This window comes from Geotrypetes seraphini, chromosome 1 (assembly GCF_902459505.1).
Source record: "Geotrypetes seraphini chromosome 1, aGeoSer1.1, whole genome shotgun sequence".
Classification (NCBI taxonomy): Eukaryota; Metazoa; Chordata; class Amphibia; order Gymnophiona; family Dermophiidae; genus Geotrypetes; species Geotrypetes seraphini.
In genome coordinates this window covers 399,756,620-399,777,694 of record NC_047084.1, presented here as the reverse complement: position 1 = coordinate 399,777,694, position 21,075 = coordinate 399,756,620, and the positions used below count along the sequence as shown (strand labels likewise).

Genomic DNA, 21,075 nt, shown 5'->3' with positions numbered 1-21,075 from the left:
TCCTTCAGGAATTTATCCAATCCTTCCTTGAAACCCGGTAGTGTACTCTGTCCTATCACAACCTCTGGAAGCGCATTCCAGGTATCCACCACCCTCTGAGTGAAAAAGAACTTCCTAGCATTGGTTCTAAACCTGTCCCCTTTCAATTTCTCTGAGTGCCCCCTTGTTCTTGTGGTTCTCAATGGGCTGAAGAATCTGTCCCTTTCTACCTTCTCTATGCCTTCCATGATCTTGAAAGTCTCTATCATGTCTCCTCTGAGTCTCCGCTTTTCCAGGGAGAAGAGCCCCAGCCTTTCTAACCTGTCTGCGTATGAAAGGTTTTCCATACCTTTTATCATTTTCGTCGCTCTTCTCTGAACCCTCTCAAGTATCGCCATGTCCTTCTTGAGGCACGGTGACCAATATTGGACACAGTACTCCAGATGCGGGCGCACCATCGCGTGATACAGCGGCATGATGACTTCCTTCGACCTTGTTGTAATACCCAACATTCAGTTTGCTTTCTTTGAGGCTGCTGCACATTGTGCCGTTGATTTCATTGTTGTATCCACCAGCACACCCAATTCTTTTTCAAGGTTACTTTCCCCTAGCACTGATCCCCCCATTTTGTAGCTGAACATCGGGTTCTTTTTCCCTATATGACCTTGCATTTCTCTATATTAAAGTTCATTTGCCATTTATTTGCCCACTCTTCCAGTTTGTTTAGGTCCCTTTGTAGGTCTTCACATTCTTCCGCGGTTCTAACCCTGCTACAGTGAGCCACGCTGGTTCTTTATTCTTTTTCCTCTTTGAATACGTGGTATATATAGATTTTGTGCCTCAATGACTATATCCTTAAAAGGAGACCAAGCTTGCTCTAGCATTTTTACAGTGTTTATCCTCTTCTTAATTTTCTTCCCCACCATGCGTCTCATCCCTTCGTAATTTCCTTTTCGGAAGTTTAGCGTCGTGGCCATCGTTCTGGACTGATATTTCGCCCCTATTTCCAGGTTGAAGCAGATCATATTGTGATCGCTGTTTCCCAGCGTCCCTTCTACTTCTACATCCTGTGGCGGTCCTCGGAGTCCATTTAGAATTAAGTCCAGAATTGCATTTCCTCTTTTGTTTTCCTTGACAAGTTGTTCCAGGAAGCAATCGTCTACCGTTTCCAGAAACTTGGTCTCTCTAGTATAGCCGGAGGTGCCTAGGTTCCATTCTATCCCCAGATAGTTGAAGTCGCTTATGATAACTGCGTTGCAGTTGCATTTAATCTTATCCGTCATTTCTCCATCAATTTCTTCAGACTGCTCTGGGGTTCGGTAGTAGATGCTTATCCTTGTTTCTAGTCCATTTGTTCCCAGAATTTTTGACCCATAGAGACACTAACTTATCCGTCTGTTGTGGCGTGTTCTCTCCAGTAGATTCAATTCTCTCTTTGACGTATATGGCAATGCCACTTCCTTTTTGAGTCACTCTGTCTCTGTGGTATAATTTGTATCCCGATAGTACCATGTCCTAAAAAGAACAAATAATGCAAAAAGGAAATAAGATTCACTAATCTAAGCTGTTTCATAATATGTATACAAAAATTATTCAATTCTCTACACCATTTTCCCAAAGGAGCTCAGTACAGGTCACATTAACTTATTCAGGTACCCAAACATGGGTATGAAAGTGCCTGTCACAGTGGGCTCACAATCTGTCTATATACCTGGGGCAAAGGGACAAACCCAGATCAAAGGGAAAGAAGTAAGAAATAAAAATCATAACTGTCTTCTACAGAGGATACTAGTAATAATTACACATTACCTAGGGAGTTAAAATGTTTAACAATCTCCTGCTCTTTTTTATTTAAATGCCCCTGAAACAGGATGCTCTAATTAGAGTGGGAGTGCCATGACGGCAAAAGAGAGAGAATACAGAAAGGAAAAAAGGTGTCAGCAGAAGCGATGTGTTGTAGAGGGTCCTCCAGAATATTTTATAACAAAATTACTCCCTTATTGAAGGAAGATGGATTAGAGCCTGTTAATTAAAACAGGCTGGCGCAGACAGCAGTTTGATAAGAAACTAGCAACACCACGGCAATATGGGAATCTAGCCTGCACATCAGAAAACATGCATGGATCCATCCCACACTTATTCACCCCATACTGTTTAACCCTTGTCTCGGATTGTTGCTCATAAACACAATGCATTTTCTACGGTTTTCATGGGAAATCTGCCCAGGGCAGAAGTAGCAATGCACAGGGGCAGACTTAAACATTGTACCAGAATCCAGTACACAGCACACCATTGATGTCCTGGGTGGATAAGTTCATTTGCAGAGACTAAAATATGTATTTGGCCCTTGGAAAACTAAAATACCTCGGCTCCCCTCAAATCGATTTGCAGATGAACAGAACTAATCCAACTTGGTATAGTGCAGTGCTTAGAAGGGAAAAGGGGAACTCAAATCCTGATGTACTCTGGCTCAGATGCAAGGTAATAAATATTTACAGATAAAATATTTTCTACTACATATCTCAATATCATAAGGGAAGTACAAAGATGATATACACTCTCTATTAAATGAACACACATTCTCATGAAGAGCCCCCAAAAACTTTGAGGCATTTGAAAGAAACCCCCTGCTAAAAAACCTAAGTTAATTAAATCTATGAAGAACTTTGCAAACCACTCAGGGAAACAGCATCTGCTATTACTTTCAGGAAAGGAAAAAAATCTGAACATATTAGATAACACAGAGGTTAATCACTGAAAAAGTTAACATTGTCCTAAAAGACTCAGTGAGGTAATTGCGTCATTCTCCACTGCCAGGCATTTCAAGGAGGTTCGCTAAAACTGACGGTGTCCAGAAGAGAAAAGGAAATAAACAGATGCCAGCCTGATTATATTTGCATAATATTTAATCATTAAAACTGAAATAATGAGAGAGAAAGAAAGCAACTGCAAAGTACTGTACAGTTAGAGAAAGACAGCACTGCATTTCCCATAATCCTAAGCACTACCACACTTCCGTTCATCATGTTCACACAGGTGTTCACTTCCTATCGAGCAAATAGAGAGAGAAGAAAACATACTGCACAGAACTAAAAACATTGCATACACAGGTATACAAATCTAAAGACAGATAGACAATCCTAGTATCAGTGTAGACCTCCTTTATTTTCTTCAATAGCTCACATTCTTTCAAAGGAGCAAAGCAAGAGCATAACACACACTGGATTTCAGCTGTCTACCTAAGAGCCTATGGGCTACTTTTACAAAGGTGCGTTAGGGCCTTAACGTACGGAATAGCGCACGCTAGCCGCTATCGCCTCCTCTTGAGCAGGTGGTAGTTTTTCAGCTAGTGCACGCTAATCCAGTGTGTGTGCTAAAAATGCTAGCGCACCTTCGTAAAAAGAACCCTATATTTGACTTCCAGAACCTCCCTCCCACATTTTCCTATTTCCGACAAATTTGTAACCTATCCTTGAAAACTGGGGAGATCCTGGAGGACTGGAAAATAGCAAATGTCACACCTATCTTCAAAAAGGGATTGAGGGGTGACCCAGGGAACTACAGGCCGGTAAGCTTGACTTCAGTTCAGGGCAAGATGGTAGAAGCACTGATAAAAGACAGCACATAGAAAAAAATAGACAACTGAAAGCGAGCCAGCATGGCTTCTGCAAGGGAAGATCTTGCCAAATGAACTTACTGCACTTCTTTGAAGGGATAAACAGTCAGATGGACAAAGGGGAACCCCATAGACATCATTTCTCGACTTCCAAAAAGCCTTTGACAAGGTACTCATGAGCGGCTACTTAGGAAGCTGTGGAACCACGGGGTGGAAGGGGACATATACAAATGGATTAAACACTGGTTTGCAGGCAGAAAGCAAAGGGTTGGAATGAAGGGCCACTACTCGGATTGGAGGAGGGTCACGAGCGGTGTTCCGCAGGGGTCGGTGCTCGAACCGCTGCTGTTCAATGTATTTATAAATGACCTGGAAACGGGGACGAAGTGTGAAGCTATAAAATTTGCAGATGACACCAAACTCTGTAGCAGGCTTAGAACCGTGGAAGAATGTGAAGACCTACAAAGGGACCTAAACAAACTGGAAGAGTGGGCAAATAAATGGCAAATGAACTTTAATATAGAGAAATGCAAGGTCATATAGGGAAAAAGAACACGATGTTCAGCTACAAAATGGGGGGGATCAGTGCTAGGGGAAAGTAACCTTGAAAAAGACTTGGGTGTGCTGGTGGATACAACAATGAAATCAACGACACAATGTGCAGCAGCCTCAAAGAAAGCAAACTGAATGTTGGGTATTAAGAAGGGTATTACAACAAGGTCGAAAGAAGTCATCATGCCGCTGTATCACGCGATGGTGCGCCCACATCTGGAGTACTGTGTCCAATATTGGTCATCGTGCCTCAAGAAGGACATGGCGATACTTGAGAGGGTTCAGAGAAGAGCGACGAAAATGATAAAAGGTATGGAAAATCTTTCATATGCAGACAGGTTAGAAAGGCTGGGGCTCTTCTCCCTGGAAAAGCGGAGACTCAGAGGAGACATGATAGAGACTTTCAAGATCATGAAAGGCATAGAGAAGGTAGAAAGGGACAGATTCTTCAGCCTATTGGGAACCACAAGAACAAGGGGGCACTCAGAGAAATTGAAAGGGGACAGGTTTAGAACCAATGCTAGGAAATTCTTTTTCACTCAGAGGGTAGTGGATACCTGGAATGCGCTTCCGGAGGTTGTGATAGGACAGAGTACACTACCGGGTTTCAAGGAAGGATTGGATAAATTCCTGAAGGATACGGGGATTGAGTGATATAGATAGAGGTAGAGATAGGTTATGAAAGGGTATAGATAGAAGGACAAGGGGAATTAAAGGGTTTAGACAAGGATCACCTTACAGGTCATGGACCTGATGGGCCGCCGTGGGAGCGGACTGCTGGGCGCGATGGACCTCTGGTCTGACCCAGCGGAGGCAACTTCTTATGTTCTTATGTTCATTAGTACCTAAATGTACCAAGACAGCTGGCTCCTCCCCAGCACTATCTAAAATCCTATGTAAGTGATGCAAAGCTAATGTATTCCACATTAAAATAAAATTATTTTTTTGTTTAACCCTTGGACAATTTTACATTTTGTATTTTTTGCTTCTGGTTTCTCTTTTCTGCTTTCCAGTGTCTTCAAGCAGCTTCTGTTCATTTTCTCCTTTCTCCTTGTCTTGTTCCATTCCCCCAGTATACCTGCATCTGACATATTGATCTTTCCTTTTTAACTCTTTCCTCCTTTTCTGCCTCTGTCCACTCAAATTTCACCACTTATGTTTACTTTTCAGCTTTCTATCAAATTTCTATCTCTTCCTCATGCTTAGTAGTTCTCCATTTTCTAATCTAATCTAATCTTAATTCTTATATACCGGATCATTCCCAAAGGGACTCAAAACGGTTAACAAAACATAATCTTAAGAGCATTGATAATAATGGAAGAGGGAGAATCAGTGAATGTCAACATACAGTTGTCAACTAGGGAGTTCTATCAGTTATCAGTAAGATATTTTGTAAAGAAATACATTTTCAAGGTTTTTCTAAAGCAAGTCAGCGAAGAGAAAGTTCTAATAACTGAAGGAAGATCATTCCAGATTTTCACCATAGTAAATGCCAAAGAATGTGAAAGCCTACCTAAAGTATGAATCTCTTTAATGGAAGGGAATATTAATTTAAATTTATGTATATTCCTTGCTCTTCCCTCAGCCTTCCATTCCCTTTCTTCATTAATCTATTCCCCATTACCAAATTTCTACACCCTGTAATCACTATCTTCTCATTCATTTCCTTGTCTCCCCTCTTCCACATGCTTCCAGCATACTCGATGTCCTCCCTCTACTGTTTAACCCAGCATCTGCTCTCTTCCCTCCTCTTTGGTTCAGCATTCCTCTTCTCTCTTCCCTCGCACCCATTGTCCAGCATCTTTCCCTCACTTCTTTTTTGTCCTTGGATCTAACATCTCCCTCTTTCTCTCCTCCATATCCTCCACCTCCATATCCAAAATCTCTCCTCTCCTATTGTATACCATCACAACCCCCACTTGTACCCCAAGTCTAAAATCTCTCTCCCATCCCATGCAACATATCTTCCTTCCTCCCCTCTACCCACATGTCCAACATTTCTCCCTTTACTGACCCTCCCCCCTCCCCTGTGCAGCAGTATCTCCTTCCCTCCCTCACCCCACATCAAGCATTTCTCTTCTCTTTCCCCTCCCCCACCCCACATCAAGTGGGTCTCTTTCTCTTCCCCCACTTCATAGAGCATATCTTTCCTTCCCATTGTTCAACCCCTGTGACCAACAACCTATCTTCCTTTCCTCTTTCCTTTTGTCAAGCACTTCTCTGGATCTTCTTCCAGTCTATCTTAACAATTGCTTTCTCTTGAAAGGGTTGCCAGCAGTAGCAGCGATTCCCACATACTGCCTGCCGCATTCCACCCAGGCAGAAACGGAGCTGCATGAGAGGGGAGGGGGCAGGTCTTGACAGAGAGAGGCTCAAGGTCAGTCACAAGCTATGTGTAGAAATCACTGCTGCTGCCTGTTGGTGACCATTCCAAGAGAGAGATACTTGTTAAGGGATAGAGATAGAGGACAGTGGGAGTCTCCATTCCAGTGCTGTCAAGGGTGTACCACTGCTGTGTGGGCTTAAGTCAAAGTGGGTGGGCCAGGGCTTGTATGTCCTTACTGGTTGAGGGTGAAGAGAGGGAAGGAAATTCTCAAATCAAAGAACATACAGTTGGACTGGAAATGGATGTTATAGCTGTTTTCCTGGAATCCTATACCATCTTTTAAAGATTATTTTGGAGTTCTGCAAGAGACTCACATGTCCAAAAAAGAGAAAGAGGGTTGGATATTTTCAGTTTCATAGATGCCAAAGAGTAGGGGGCAATGTTTTTCATTCGTTTATTGCTTCCTTAGGGGTGCTGAAATCAGTGGCTTACCTGGAGGGAGAGGTATGTGCATTAGGAAAGAAAGAAAGTTGCAGTTTTGGGGGTAGGGGAGAAGGAGATGGTGGAATGTGTCTGGGATAGTGGGATGTGTCAGGGTGGAAAGAAAGACAGCAGCTGTTAGGGAAGAGAAGGAGAAGCTGGTGTGTTTGCCAAGTGTGAGACCATGGGGAGAGACAGATTATTGGGAGTATTGCTGGGGAGGGAGGGGGACAGAGTGAGAGTAGGTTGAGGGTGGAAATAGCAGGGGAACACAAAGATGGGTGGGGACAGTGGGAGAAAGATGGGAGATATTTACACTGAAGTAGGAATAGAGAAAACTGGTGAGGGGAAGGGATTGAAAAACCAGTACTCATTTGAGATAGAAAGAAAGCTAAAGTAGTATTGCTGGGGAGGTGAGGGCCTGGAGGGGTGTAATTTCAGGCCTTTGGAGAGGAGTCAGGTCTTATGTGGAGATTCTGTGCAACAAAGTAAAATTTTGTGATTTTATCTGTAAATTATGGGTAGAATCCCCCCAGAAGTACAATATACACCAATTTGAAAACAGAGAATTATAAGACTTGTTTTCTGGAATACAGTGCTTTGCAATAAAATCTTTATATGCCCCTAAAAAAAAAAAAGTTCTTAATTGATTTAGTAAGTTATCAGTTATATGCTGAACAAAATTTATTGATTTTCAACAGCGGAAATGAGGAAGCAGAGAGAATTCTATCACAAACTTGGTATGGAAGTGCCTGGTGAGATCAAAGGAGACATCTACATGACAAAACAGCACACAGATACACATCGAAATGGTGAGCTAAAATATATTTTTGTATATTGTTTTTAAGTCAATCTGGAGAAACTGGTAAACATGCCAAAATACCAGGATAACTGAAAGCACCAATATGACACAAGGGAATTTATTTAATCATTGACCACACCCAACACAGTCACATTTCAGCAGATGTCTGCATCAGGGATATATATCAGATTGTTGGGAGCAATTTCCCAAAATGCAATAATTCATTAGCAGTTCCAGTCTCTAAGCTCATCATGAAACTTCAGAATCACTCGCATTAGTTCCTGAGTTTTTGCTGTCTGATGTTTTCATGATTAGTTCACAGATTTGAAGCTGCTAATAAATTATGGGGGCATTGTTCACATTTACAAAATATGGCCACATCAGATCTGGTGTTTGGATAAATTTTCTTGTGTCATACTAGTGCCATTTTTATCCTGATATTTTGATTTCATTTCTTTGGACCCGATCAACTATTATCTGTACATTTTGGCATCTAAATTGGACCTCACTTGTATTTTTATGATGCCTCTTTTGATATAGTAACATAGTTAATGACGGCAGATAAAGACCCGAATGGTCCATCCAGTCTGCCCAACCTGATTCAATCTAAAAATTTGGGGGATTTTTTTTTTTCTTCTTCTTCTTAGCTATTTCTGGGGAAGAATCCAAAGCTCTGCCTGGTACTGTTCTTAGATTCCAACTACTGAAGTTTCCGTCAAAGCTCACTCCAGTCCATTTACACCATCCCATCCTCCACCAAATGGCCATATACAGACACAGATCGTGCAAGTCTGCCCAGTACTGGGTTTAGTTCTTAAATATAAACTATTATTTTTGGATTCTAGATTCTCTGTGTTCACCCCACGCTTTTTTTAACTTCGTCACCATTTTCCTCTCTACCACCTCTCTCGGGAGCGCATTCCAGGCATCCACCACCTTCTCCGTAAAGAAGAATTTCCTTACATTGCTCTTAAGTCTGCTACCTCTCAGCCTCAAATTATGCCCTCTGGTTTTACCATTTTCCTTTCTATGGAAAATATTTTGTTTTACGTTAATACCTTTCAAGTATTTGAACCCAAGCAGTTCACAAGAACAAAGTAAACACATAAAAAATAATTTATATAGCAGCAAAATACAGCCGTAACAAATTGAAAAATGTCCTTAACATTAAACAGAATTTTACTCCTGGTGGAAAACTGCACAGTGCAGAATTCCCCATCTGTGTAGAATTCTGCACATAACTTCCATTCTGCCCCTGTTCCCATCCCCTCCTCCCCCACATGGGTCTGACCTCTCCCTCCAACCAATCCCCTGCCACAAGATCTGACATACCTGCAGCCTCCCAAAGAAGCAGGAGAGATGGCAGCCATCCAGCAGAGACAGCGCTGTGAACAGGCAACTCGTGACGGACCCCACCAGGGCCTCCCCTCTGCTTTATTATTTCCAGTAAATGGATGACATTGCAGAGGGAATACCTTGGCAGGGCCATCTACGAGCAGCCTGTTCACAATTCTGCCTTTGCTGGCCAGCTGCCGCTGCTACTGCTGCTTGGGGAGGCCTGCAAGTATGTCAGATCTCATGGATTAGGGGGGGAGGTCAGTTGCTCTGAGAGAGACCAGACGCAGGAGGGGAGGGGACATGGATGCTAGACCACAATTTTTTGGGGGGAATGAGGGAACATGGATGCTAGGCCCTTAGTGGGGGTGGAGAAGGAAGAGGAGGGGACATGGGTCCTGGACTGCAAGTGGGGGGTAGAGGAGGGGATATGGATGCTGGACTGCAAGTAGGGGGGAGGGGGAGACATGAATGATGGATCAGTAAGTAGAGGGGAAAGGGGATGAGAAGGAAACCCAGACCCAGTTCACAAAGGGGGGAGGGGGGTTGAGAAGGAAGAGAAGCTTGATTGTAGAGAGAGGGAGAGAAAGATGGTAGATCTTGGAGAGTGAGGAAGGGATTCAGGTTTTATGTGAGAGAGGTGGTGTGGTGAAGGGGAGGAAGAAGAGTGACCAAGACCAGAAATGGGGCAGGAATGGAAGAGATTCTTAGCCAGTGGAGAGAGGGAGAGAGAGATGCCAAACTGAGGGACCAAGGAGGGGATTCAGGGTACAAGTGAGAGAGGGGTGGGATTTAGAGGGAGACAACTGCAGTTGGAGTGAGAGAGGGAGCTGAGGAGGCTGGAACCTTGGAGAGGAAAAGGCAGGAGGGAATTTCAGGCCTCGGGATAGGATAATTTTATGCACTACAAATAAACTGTAGAATTTTCAAAAATTTTTTTGCAGGAGTAGAATTTACTAGGTTCCAGACTGCATTCTCATTGGTTTTTCTGTCTAAGGTTTCTAAAATGCCCCTATTACAATGAGGGAGGTGCTTGATACAATTGGAAGGCTGAAGCTGGCAAAGGCACCAGGACCTAATGGCATGGGGCTAGAGTTCTATAAAATATTAAATAACCCAGATTGGACCAGTGCTTGTGGCTTTGATGGGGTGTATCCACCGGAGCAGACTCATGTTCATGTGGTTCTCTCCCAAGCCAGGCCGAGACCCTGAGCTTGTGGACTCCTATCATCTGATATCCTTGTTAAACCAGGACATGAAGCTTTTCACAGCGATCATTGAGTCAGCCGGTCCGCCAAGCGCAGCATTCCCTTTTCTTCTGCCACAGTCCATCCCCAATGATGCAACTTCCTGTTTCTGCTTGAGCAGACCATGGCAGAAGGAAAGCATGGAGAAGTAGCTGCACTGGAAACAAAAACAAATTTGACAAATAGACCGGGAAGGTGAGAAACATTAGATGGGTCCAGAGGGAAGGGGAAGACATGCTGATAGTTGTTTTTTAAAAGCAGAATGGGGGAGAGGGTTTAAAGAAAGGGGAAAGTGCCAGTATGGGGGGAAGCGAAGGGGAACGGAAATAAATATGGGTCTGGAAACAGAGAGGATGAGAGAGATGGTAGGTAATGGCCTAGAGAGAGGGAAGAGAAAGGGAGAGAAGTTAGATGTGGGGGGAAAAGAGATACTTAAAGGAAGGGAAGTTGGGAAGATAAAGGGAGAGATGGTAGACCTGGAGTGGCACAGAGGGAAGGAGGGAGAGAATTATGATCAAAGATTAGAGAATTCAGAATTTCACCAGTAATAATTTTAATATTTTTCTTTTTTGATTAACTATATGTGAATACTTAATAAATCAGAGTAAATACAAATTTAAGTGTACAGGGACATTTAAAAATCAAATAATTGTTTAGTAATATACCGATATGAGGATATACAAGTCTTAAAGGCAGACATGGTATGTTCTAAATTCTAGTCCAAAGTCAACCCTTACATAGGGAATTTGGCATCTTAAACATAAAGAGATCACATAAATGCATAAAAATAGATTCATTATTACAAGTTCATAGTTTTTTTTTTAACTTTTCCATGATACTCTCATTCACCCTTTGACCATCTAGATCAGGGATCTCAAAGTCCCTCCTTGAGGGCCGCAATCCAGTCGGGTTTTCAGGATTTCCCCAATGAATATGCATTGAAAGCAGTGCATACACATAGATCTCATGCATATTCATTAGGGAAATCCTGAAAAGCCAACTGGATTGCGACCCTCAAGGAAGGACTTTGAGACCCCTGATCTAGATGCCTAGTGTAGCTATAAGTTAGTCACTATTTAAATATAATTGAATTACAATGTTTTCCTTTCCAGAAGAGCATTCAGGTAATGTATATTCAGCAAAGGGGTTCATACATAGTGTAGTTAGTGACCTTACTAGTTCCAGAAGAATCCTAGCCCAATACTACTACTATTACTACTATTAATTTCTATAGCGCTACCAGACGCACGCGGCACTACACAGAGTCGCAAAGAATAAGAAAACAGTCCCTGCTAGAAAGAGCTTACAATCTAAACAGGCAAGACAGACATACAGGATGTCATGGATACAGTCAAAGGGAACAGTCAATCAGCGGGCTGGGTAGGAGGGCAGATAAGTAGGATTAAGGATTTAAAGCTATATAAAAAAGGTGGGTTTTCAGTCTGCTTTTAAACAAGGGAAAGGGCTTGACATAAATAAACTGACGGACAAACTCGGGTAATTTATTCCAGGCATAGGGGGGCAGTTAGATGAAAGGAACGAAGTCTGGAATTGGCAGAGGAGGAGAAAGGTAATGCTAAGAGTGACTTATCTGAGGAACTGAGTTCTCTGGGTGGTGTATAAGGAGAGAGAATCAAGGAGAGATATTGAGGGGCAGCAGAATGAACACACTTGTAGGTCAGCAATAAGATGGCAGCTAGGGAGCCAGTTAAGTGACTTAAGGAGAGGGGTGACATGAGCATAGCGAGGTTGGTAGAAGATGAGTCGTGCAGCAGAGTTTTGCACAGATTGTAAAGGGGAGAGGTGACACTGCGGAATACCAGTTAGGAGTAGATTGCAGTAATCTAAGTGTGAAGTTATGAGAGCTTGGACAAAGATCTGGGTAGTGTGGTCAGAGAGAAAGGGGCGAATTTTAGTGATATTGAAGAGATAGAAGTGACAGCTTGTTGGATATGCGTAGAAAATGAGAGATCAGAATCGAAGACACTAGTACCACATTAATAAGTATATTTCTAATGTTGTATTTTTTTGTTTAATTATACATAAATACTTAAATCAAAATGAAATGAAAAAAATCAATGCCTAAATCATTGGATCTGGCCCCCGATGTGCTTAGAAATTCTTTGTTCTATCTCTGTCAGTAAAACATTAGCTGCAATGGAAGGTTTATGACTCTTCACCTGTCTTTGTGCTTTGACCAGCTACAATAGTCAAGCCCTTGTTTTTTTCCAGGACGGTTCAGCAGTCCTCATCATACTCTCATATGCCTCTGCCCCTCCCATAAAACTGGGATCTCTTCAGGCTCTTAGCACTATATAGTCAAATATATTTTATTGAGCTCAACAAGAATGTAACAGTAGGAAACAAATGCAAGAAAAACAAGCTCAAGTTATATCCAATAATCCATGACATCAACCCAGATACCCAACTCCCCAAACCATCCTTCCCCATCTGTCACCCCTGGTCCTCCTTCTAAGTGCAACCCCAGAATAATCCAGAATAGGATACAAAGTACAAAAATATACAAATAATGGAAATTCAATATATCAGCAATTAAGTAAATGGCTACGAGCCACGGGAGTCATAGTAGTCCAAAAAGGTTCCCAGGTACATTGAAAAAGGCGCCCTGAGAGAGAAGAAAAATCTCATACATTCCCACATCTGGAGAGTAATCATCCTGCATCTCCAGAGTGAATAATCCGGCACCTCTCCATCAAGCCATTTAAGTAAGATACATTTTAAGGCAATAAGGACTGTCCACTTGAGGAAGGCAGCCATCCCCGGTTTCCGGGAGGGGAAAAATGGGGTACTTTGCCAAATAATAACACAGGAGAACGTATAATGGTAATGGACCAAATGCGCTCCACAAATACAGCATCCCAAAAAGATCAAATAGTGGGGCAGGTCCAGAACATATGTCCCAGGCCCGCCTCAGGGGCTAGACAGCGAAGACAGCGGACTCACGAAATCCGGAGAGATAAGCTCTCTTAGGAGAAATATATAAATGTAATGTTGCTCCCAAAAGGTAGTATATTTACAATAAGCAGGTAATCTGCGTACATCATGTAAAATCACATCATCAGATAAGTCCACAGCAAGGTCACGAGCCCAAGCATCTCGTAATTTAATATGATCAAGCAAGGGGGACTCATCCTTCAGATGACGGTGATGAAATTTAAGGGGAACAGGAAGCTGAGAACCAATTGTGAAGCCGTAGATAACAACTCCTGACAAGAAGTCGTTAAGCAGCCAGAGGGTAGAGAATGAAGTTAATGGTGAATTTGCATATAAGCAAAATAATCAACGGACAAAAGGTCAAAGTCCTCCCTCACTTGAGCAAAGGGCCGGACCCTCCCCCATCATCCACCGACTGAAACACATAATGAATTCCCCTTGCTTCCCACTGGGCAAAACTAGCTCCATCCATCCCAGGGAGAAAGGAGCCATTAAAGCGGATAGGTAGAAAAGGAGTGACAGTAGAACTAATAAAATGAAATTTACAGACCCATTGCCAAACCTTCCAGAGTGGACGATGTAGCACCTTTCGAGAGAGTGGCTCAGGTAAGGTAGAAGGAGCAGAATGAAGGTAAGCACTAAAATGAGTAGTCCGAAAACAAGAAAGTTCCAGAGAAGTATTAGTAAAAGCTGAGGAACCCCTAAAAAAGTCATTAATGTGGCGCATCCCACAACCAATAGTTAAAAAGCGGAGGTTCAACAAACCCAGACCACCCTTATACCACGGAGCCGCCTCACACTTGTAGGGCAAACGAGCCCTCTTACCAGCCCACAGAAACTTCTGAATCAAGTGCTCCACTCGTCGTTCATCACGAGAGGTAAGATATAGAGGGAGCACTTGAAAAACGTATAACCAACACGGGACAATAAGCATGTTATATAAGTGTACCCATCCTAAAAGCGAGAATGGAAGACTACTCCAAAGCTGTAATTTATTCTGAAGGGCCTGAAGCAGCAGCTCCACATTCATAGAGTATAAGCGTGATAAATCAAGCAGTATTAACACCCCTAAATACTTCAACGAAGAATCTGCCCAACGCAAAGGAAATGCACCCACCCATATTGTACGAACCTCAGGAAAGGAAGGCAAGGCAAGCGACTTCTCCAAATTAAGGGATAATCCAGAATAAAATCCAAATTCAGAGATAAGTTCTAACACCGCTGGCAAGGAATCCGTAGGTCTAGTAAGAATCAAAAACATATCATCAGCAAAGGCCAAAGTCTTCAGTTCCTTCCCCTCAACATTAAGGCCTCGCACCTCTCCAAACTCCCGAAGAGTGCAAAGCAGAGGTTCCAAAGAAAGAAGGAAGAGCAAAGGTGAGAGAGGGCACCCCTGTCCAGTGCCCCGAAGAATATAAAAGGAGTCAGTACGCATTCCAATAACTAGCAGAGAAGCCCGCGGATTAGAGTACAGTCAAACCTCGGTTTGTGAGTAACCCTGTTTGCGAGTGTTTTGCAAGACGAGCAAAACACTCAGCAAACTTTTGACTCGCAAACCGAGTGTTGACTCGATTTGCGAGCAACCCCCCCCGATAACCGGCATCGCTTCCCCCCCCCGCTCGCAAAGGCCCCCTCGCTCCAACCGACCCCCCCCCCCACCAGTACAACTTAAATTTACCCACCTCCCTGTCTAGCACCAGCACCGGAACGCAGGCACAGCTCGTGTGCCTAGAAGATCTTCCGGCTTCCTGCTTCGGGTCATAGACAAAGCGCGCCTTTGTCCCAGCGCGCTTTTGACCTGACACCTCCGGTTTCTGCCTGCCTCCCTGCCTTGAGCATGCATCTGCGCATGCTCAAGGACTTCTATTCTCCCTCTCACCGAGAATCTCGGAGTGAGGTGGGTAAATTTAAATTGTATTGGCGGGGGGGGGGGGCGGTTTGCGTGGTGGGGGGGCGGTTGGAGCAAGGGGGCCTTTGCAAGCGGGGGGGGGGAGCGATGCCGGTTATCGGGGGTGGGAACGTATCAAAGCGAGTTCCATTATTTCCTATGGGGAAACTCGCTTTGATAAACGAGCATTTTGGATTACGAGCATGCTCCTGGAACGGATTATGCTCGTAATCCAAGGTACCACTGTACAAGGAACGAATCGCATTCAGATAAAAGTATCCCAGCCCAACATAAGCAAGAGTGGAAAATAAAAAGGACCAATGAACACTATCAAAAGCCTTAGAGGCATCTAAGCTAACAAACAAAGCTGGTATACGGTGGTATTGACAATGAGCTTAGGCAAAAAGAACCTTGCGAACATTACAGACTGATTGTCGGCCATGGACAAAGCCTACCTGGTCCTCATGAATAAGCGTAGAGAGATGAGGAGCAAGGCGATCCTCTAAGATGCGAGAAAGAAGCTTGAGGTCAACATTAATCAAAGAAATAGGACGATAAGAGCTAGGTTCATCTGCCGCCTTACCCGGTTTAAGCAATAAAGTAATAAGTGCCTCATTAGCGTAACGAGGGAAGGATCTCTGAGTAATAGCTGCATTAAAGTAGGCCAACAAAGGGCCACAAAGAATAGGGGAAAGAATGCGATAAAACTCACCGGAAAAGCCATCCGGACCCGGGGCCTGTCCAGAGCGAAGAACCTTAATCGCAGATTCTAGTTTCGCCACTCGAAATGGGCTATTAAGAAAGGATGCTACATCTTCAGGGAGCCCAGAGGACTGAAGATAATCCACCAACAGTTCCGGAGAAGCATCATCAGGGGCTCCATGCATCTGTTGAAAAAAATCAAATAAGACCCCCGAAACTGCCGATGTACTGGTCGCCCTGCCCCCACCTGGAGTCCGAAGAGTCGAAATTGGTTTTCTGCTGGTCTCAGCTGTCGCTAAATGTGCCATAAGGCGCCCAGGCTTATTACCAAAGCGGTGGAACCGATGTTTGTGGTAGACTGCCCATTTCTAAGAACGTAAGTGAATAAGAGAATTGAGAGCCTTTTGAGTAGACAAGTAGCTTTCTCGGGTTTCTCTCGAGGGAACCAAATGAAATGTTCGCTTAGCTGTACGCAAGGCCCATTCCAGAGTGACAATGCCTCTATGAAGATGCTTGTTCCGTGCACACAAAAAGGAGATGATATGGCCTCGAAGCACCATCTTAACAGCTTCCCAAAACAAAACCGGGTCATCCATATGAGTGGCATTGTTGGTAGAATAATCATCCCATTGGGTTCGCAACAAGGTTTGAAATTCCTCATCCTGGGCAAGATAAATCGACAAGCGCCAAGAAGATGAACGAAGATAATCGACATCAAAGTGAACAACTACCCATATGGGCGTATGGTCCAAGATGCACAAAGGGCCAATCTCTGCCAATACTACAGAGGAAAACAGCTTTGAAGAGAGAAAAATATGATCATTCCGAGACCAAGTATTGTGAGCCCTAGAAAGATGAGTGTAATCACGAACCTCAAGGTGAAGAAGTCGCCAAGGGTCCACCAGAGATAGGGTATCACAAAAATCAGAAAGGAGCCGACCCCGAGCCCCCAATGAAGTAGAGGGAGTACTCAACTTATCCAGATCAGGATCAAAAACCAAATTAAAATTTCCCAAGAGAAGAGGATCAGTAGAGTAATGAGAAAAAAGCTGAGTTAGCTTCTGTAAAAAAGAAGATTCCGACGAGTTGGGGCCATATACCACCAAAAGAAGGTACTGCTTATCACTCAGTGCCAGACGCAAAAGAAGGTATTGTGGCCGGGCCCATCCCCGAGTAGGTGGGAAACTCAGGCTCGGACCACAAGCAAGAATTTTAGGACGCCTTTTATATGGTTGTGAAAGGAAGACCCGGATACCGGATTCCTTGAAAAACAGTACCAGGTTTATTAGTGTCCCAAAGTAAAAAGAAAAGAAAACAAAACAAAACATTCACATTGGTTTGTTAGAGTCCTTTGGGTGCATCCTGCACGCTACTATATCACAGTCCAGGTGAGTCTTATGGGTTTTTACTGAGGAGCTGGATTGCCCCTCCTTATCAAAAGAAAGATAATATAACCTCAAAGTATTGCATCAGTTCAATGCCTTCATCGGCTCATATCCCCACTGGGATTTACTGGTCTCTCTGGACCCCAACAACTTCTGGCTTTATAGCTGAGCACGGCTTGTGTCAACCCTTTTCACCTCTCAGCTCTCTTTATCTTCAGACAAGCTTTTCTCACCTAATTAGCTCTGCCAGCAATGCTCTGGCTTCAGTGTGATAAAAAACAATGGAGAACTTTCTTCATGAGATTAGCTGAGGACTTTCACATACTGTATACTCCCAGGTCCATGTCCTCCACACTTACATTATCACTCAGGACACTGCACATTTCCCATTCACCCTCATGGGAACTCTGGCTTAGCATTTCCTCATTCCTCCCAGGCTGTGCATCCCATCCCCCTTTCTGCAGGTCTGCCAAAATGCCTGCAGCATTTCCCTGGGGATAATTTCCCAGCCCTTCTCTCTGGGGTTTAAGCTGCCAGTCACTGTACCTCCCAAGTGTTGTACCACCTTTCCTTAGAAGCTGGCTTCCTGCCATACGATCATGCTGGGGCTTAAGCACCCTCCGTGATCTGGAACCTCCGTGAGTGGTTTGGCTTCTCTCATCAGAGTCAGCTGTGTCCTTCACACTTCCACCCCTTTGCAAATTGGTGTCAGGTTTCTCCCTCACTTGGGGAAAGGAGTGATAGGGGAAATTATTGGTTTTTAGAGCCCTCCCCATCTGGCTCTTGAACTGTGCTGGGACCTGCCTTTTCTTGCAATCTTTTGGCTGAGCCAGCTGTCCTGGCTCCAGGCCGGGTTTTACAGGACCCTGTGCTGCATGTTGGGGAGTTTTAGCAGTAGTTTTCACTGTGACAGGAGCTTCCCTGTCACACAGTATCTACCATCAGCAGCTTTATCAAGGACCTGAACACCTAATGGCGAGGATTTGCGGACTAGTACAGCGATACCACCATGACGACCCGGGGATCATGCAAAGTAGACTTCCCCCACCCAAGAATGATGCAGTTTAAGATGTTCCGCATCCGTCAAGCGAGTCTCTTGTAAACAAGCAATATCCGAATGATACCGTTGTAGAACTGATAGAATCTTCGACTGCTTAACCGGTGAGGTAATACCCCCACGTTCCAAGAGTTAAGTCTAAAAGGAATGCTCAGATTGGAAAATCAGGGAATAGAAAGACAAAAGAACATAGTAAAGAGACAGAAAAATAACCCTAGGAGCCCAGCCTCCCCTGGGGGCAATAAAGCCAGACAGAATAGAAGTCCTGACAAGCAGATCCAATACAATGCAAGTGGCCAAAAGTCCAAACAAAAGAACCAAAGAAGGACCAACCACCCAACCCACCCTGTGCCCCATAACAAACCCCCCTCCTCCCAATAGAAAACCTGCTTCGCACCACCAAAAGGGGTTGCGAGGTGAGGGAGTCACAATATCGTGAACAGGGCCCCCTGTCCCCCCCATCCACACAGTATGATAAACAAGCTCCTAACACTGAAAACACCTCACTCCAGAATCACATGAACATAACCTCCCCAGTCCAACCCAACAAAACAGAGGGGAGCTCCCAAACACCTGTTCCGAAGAAACAGCCAAAAAGGCTAAGGGAAGCCAACCCATATGGAACAGTACCATACCCACACCATGTCCCAAGCAAGCAAGGCCCTGATACAGTAGAGGAAAGAAGTACAACAGAATCAGAAATGTAGAAGAACCAAGTCGTAAAACTAGAAGGAGTTAGAAGCTAAGTAAACCCCTTACACACCCCACTCAACTGACATACCAAGAAAACTAAAGAGAGAGAGACCCCAAAAGACCCATGAAAGAATACAAACACACAAGACACACTCGTACACCTATCTTCCCGGCATACAAACCACCCCACCCAGAAAGAGAAACACCCCAAAGCCCCCAGTTGGAAAACTCGCACACAAGACACACACCTCACCTCACTGCTCCTTACCCAATAGAACCAGTACAAGCCCTCTCAACACACTGTAAAAACCATAGATGGCTTCCCCACATTATACGAAGTAATGCAAGGTGAAAGGACCCATTACCAGGGAGCCGCAGCCACTATCAGGCGAAGGAAAGGAGCAGCAAAAAACTAAGAAGGAGCAAGTTAAGAAACGTCCCCACAAACATATTCACGCCAAGCAAGAAATGTAGCAAGAACACACTCACATCGAATCCCAAAAGCACACATTCGCAGCTATTCATATACTCAGACCAAGCCGAGTAACCGAAGAGAGTCCAGCAAGCAAAAATAAATATAAAACAATCAGGTAGAAACGGAGGTACTAGGTTCCTCCTGCAGTGTTTCCAAATATGCCTGAGCAGAGGCTACCGTATCAAAAGTTTTCCACCCAGCACTTGTCCAGATTTTTAGAAGCGCTGGATACAGAAGCATAAACCACCTCTTGCGATTGTAGAGGGCAGAGCAAAGGGGGGAAAAAGTTGGCGCATCTTCTGCAAGGACGGAGAATAATCTTGGAACAAGCGTGCAGGATCTCCATTGAAGCAGAGCATGTTCCTCATTGTTTGTACTGCCACATTAATTCCACCTTGTGTGTACAGTTGTGAATCTTCAGGATGATCACCCGGGCCCGGGCACGATCATCACTCCATTGGCACAGGTGATGTGCTCTTTCCAGCTGGATCGGCCCCATACCATCGGGCAAGGGAAGTTCCATTCGGAGCCAGGACTCCACAGTAGACAAGCATGCTGGAATCAGATTCCGATTCTGGAAAGCCCACCAGTCTCAGGTTGTCTCTTCGAGACCGGTTTTCAAGATCGTTGATCTTCTCTGTCTGCCGATGAACCTGGTCTCTAAGGGCAGTTAACTCTGCCACCGAGGTGGCTTGTGCGTCTTCCGTCGATGCAACTCGGATTTCAAGCTCCCCGGTGTGCCGCATGGTATCAGCTAGCAGATTTTCAAAAGCCGAAAGCTGTCCTGACAATTGATCAAATCTAGCTTCTAAACCCTTACCATGGACACCGAGAGCGCTGCAATATGTTCCTCTGAAAGCTGAAGCGCGGGGCCTGACTCAGACGTCACCATCTTGGAGTCAGGCCGCAGAGATTGGGTAGACTTTTCTTTGTCTGCACGTTGGATCTCCCACACATAATAGGGCTGAGTGGTTGGACAAATCTGTCCATGAACCAAGAGGCCAAAATACAGCAAGGGGCAAAAAACAAAGAAAAGGATGAGAGATAGAAGACCCGGGGGCCCCGGAGCTCAAGCAGGACAAGTCCTTCCCTGCTCAGCACATCACGTGACTCCGCTCCTAGCACTATATTATCACTCAGAGGGTTGGGTAACTGGGAAGGGAAAGGGAGAGATGGTGGATCTGAGATTGGTAGGGTGGAGGGAGGGAGAGATGCTGAATGGAGGAGGGGTAGTCTAGAAGGGAGATAGAAATTGTATCTTGGGATGGAAGGAAGAGAGGGACGAGAGAGAGAAATGTTGGGTCTATCTTTCCTCCCTCTGTCCTGTTTAGCATCAAGGAGGAGGGAAGAAGAACAACAAAATAGAGAGGCAGTTATGTTGGATCATGAGGGGTGGGGAGAGAGAAGAGGAGAGATGGATCCATGGGAGGGCAGCAGGGAAGAGATGTAGAATAAGAAGATACTAGAGTTTGAAGAGAAAGGGACAAGGAGATACAGTGGTGCCTCACACAACGAACTTAATCCGTTCCAGGAGCAAGTTTGTTATGTGAAACGTTCGTTGTGTGAAACGCGTTTTCCCATAA

The 21,075-nt window shown here is 44.4% G+C and overlaps 1 protein-coding gene across 1 annotated transcript in view; it reads left to right on the top strand.

Annotated features, from left to right (window-relative positions):
• Positions 1-21,075, top strand: part of PCGF3 (polycomb group ring finger 3) — a 1,052,715-nt gene that overhangs the window by 824,084 nt on the left and 207,556 nt on the right. The window contains 1 exon segment of the mRNA XM_033918044.1: positions 7,655-7,765. Coding sequence (XP_033773935.1) covers positions 7,655-7,765 — 111 coding nt within the window.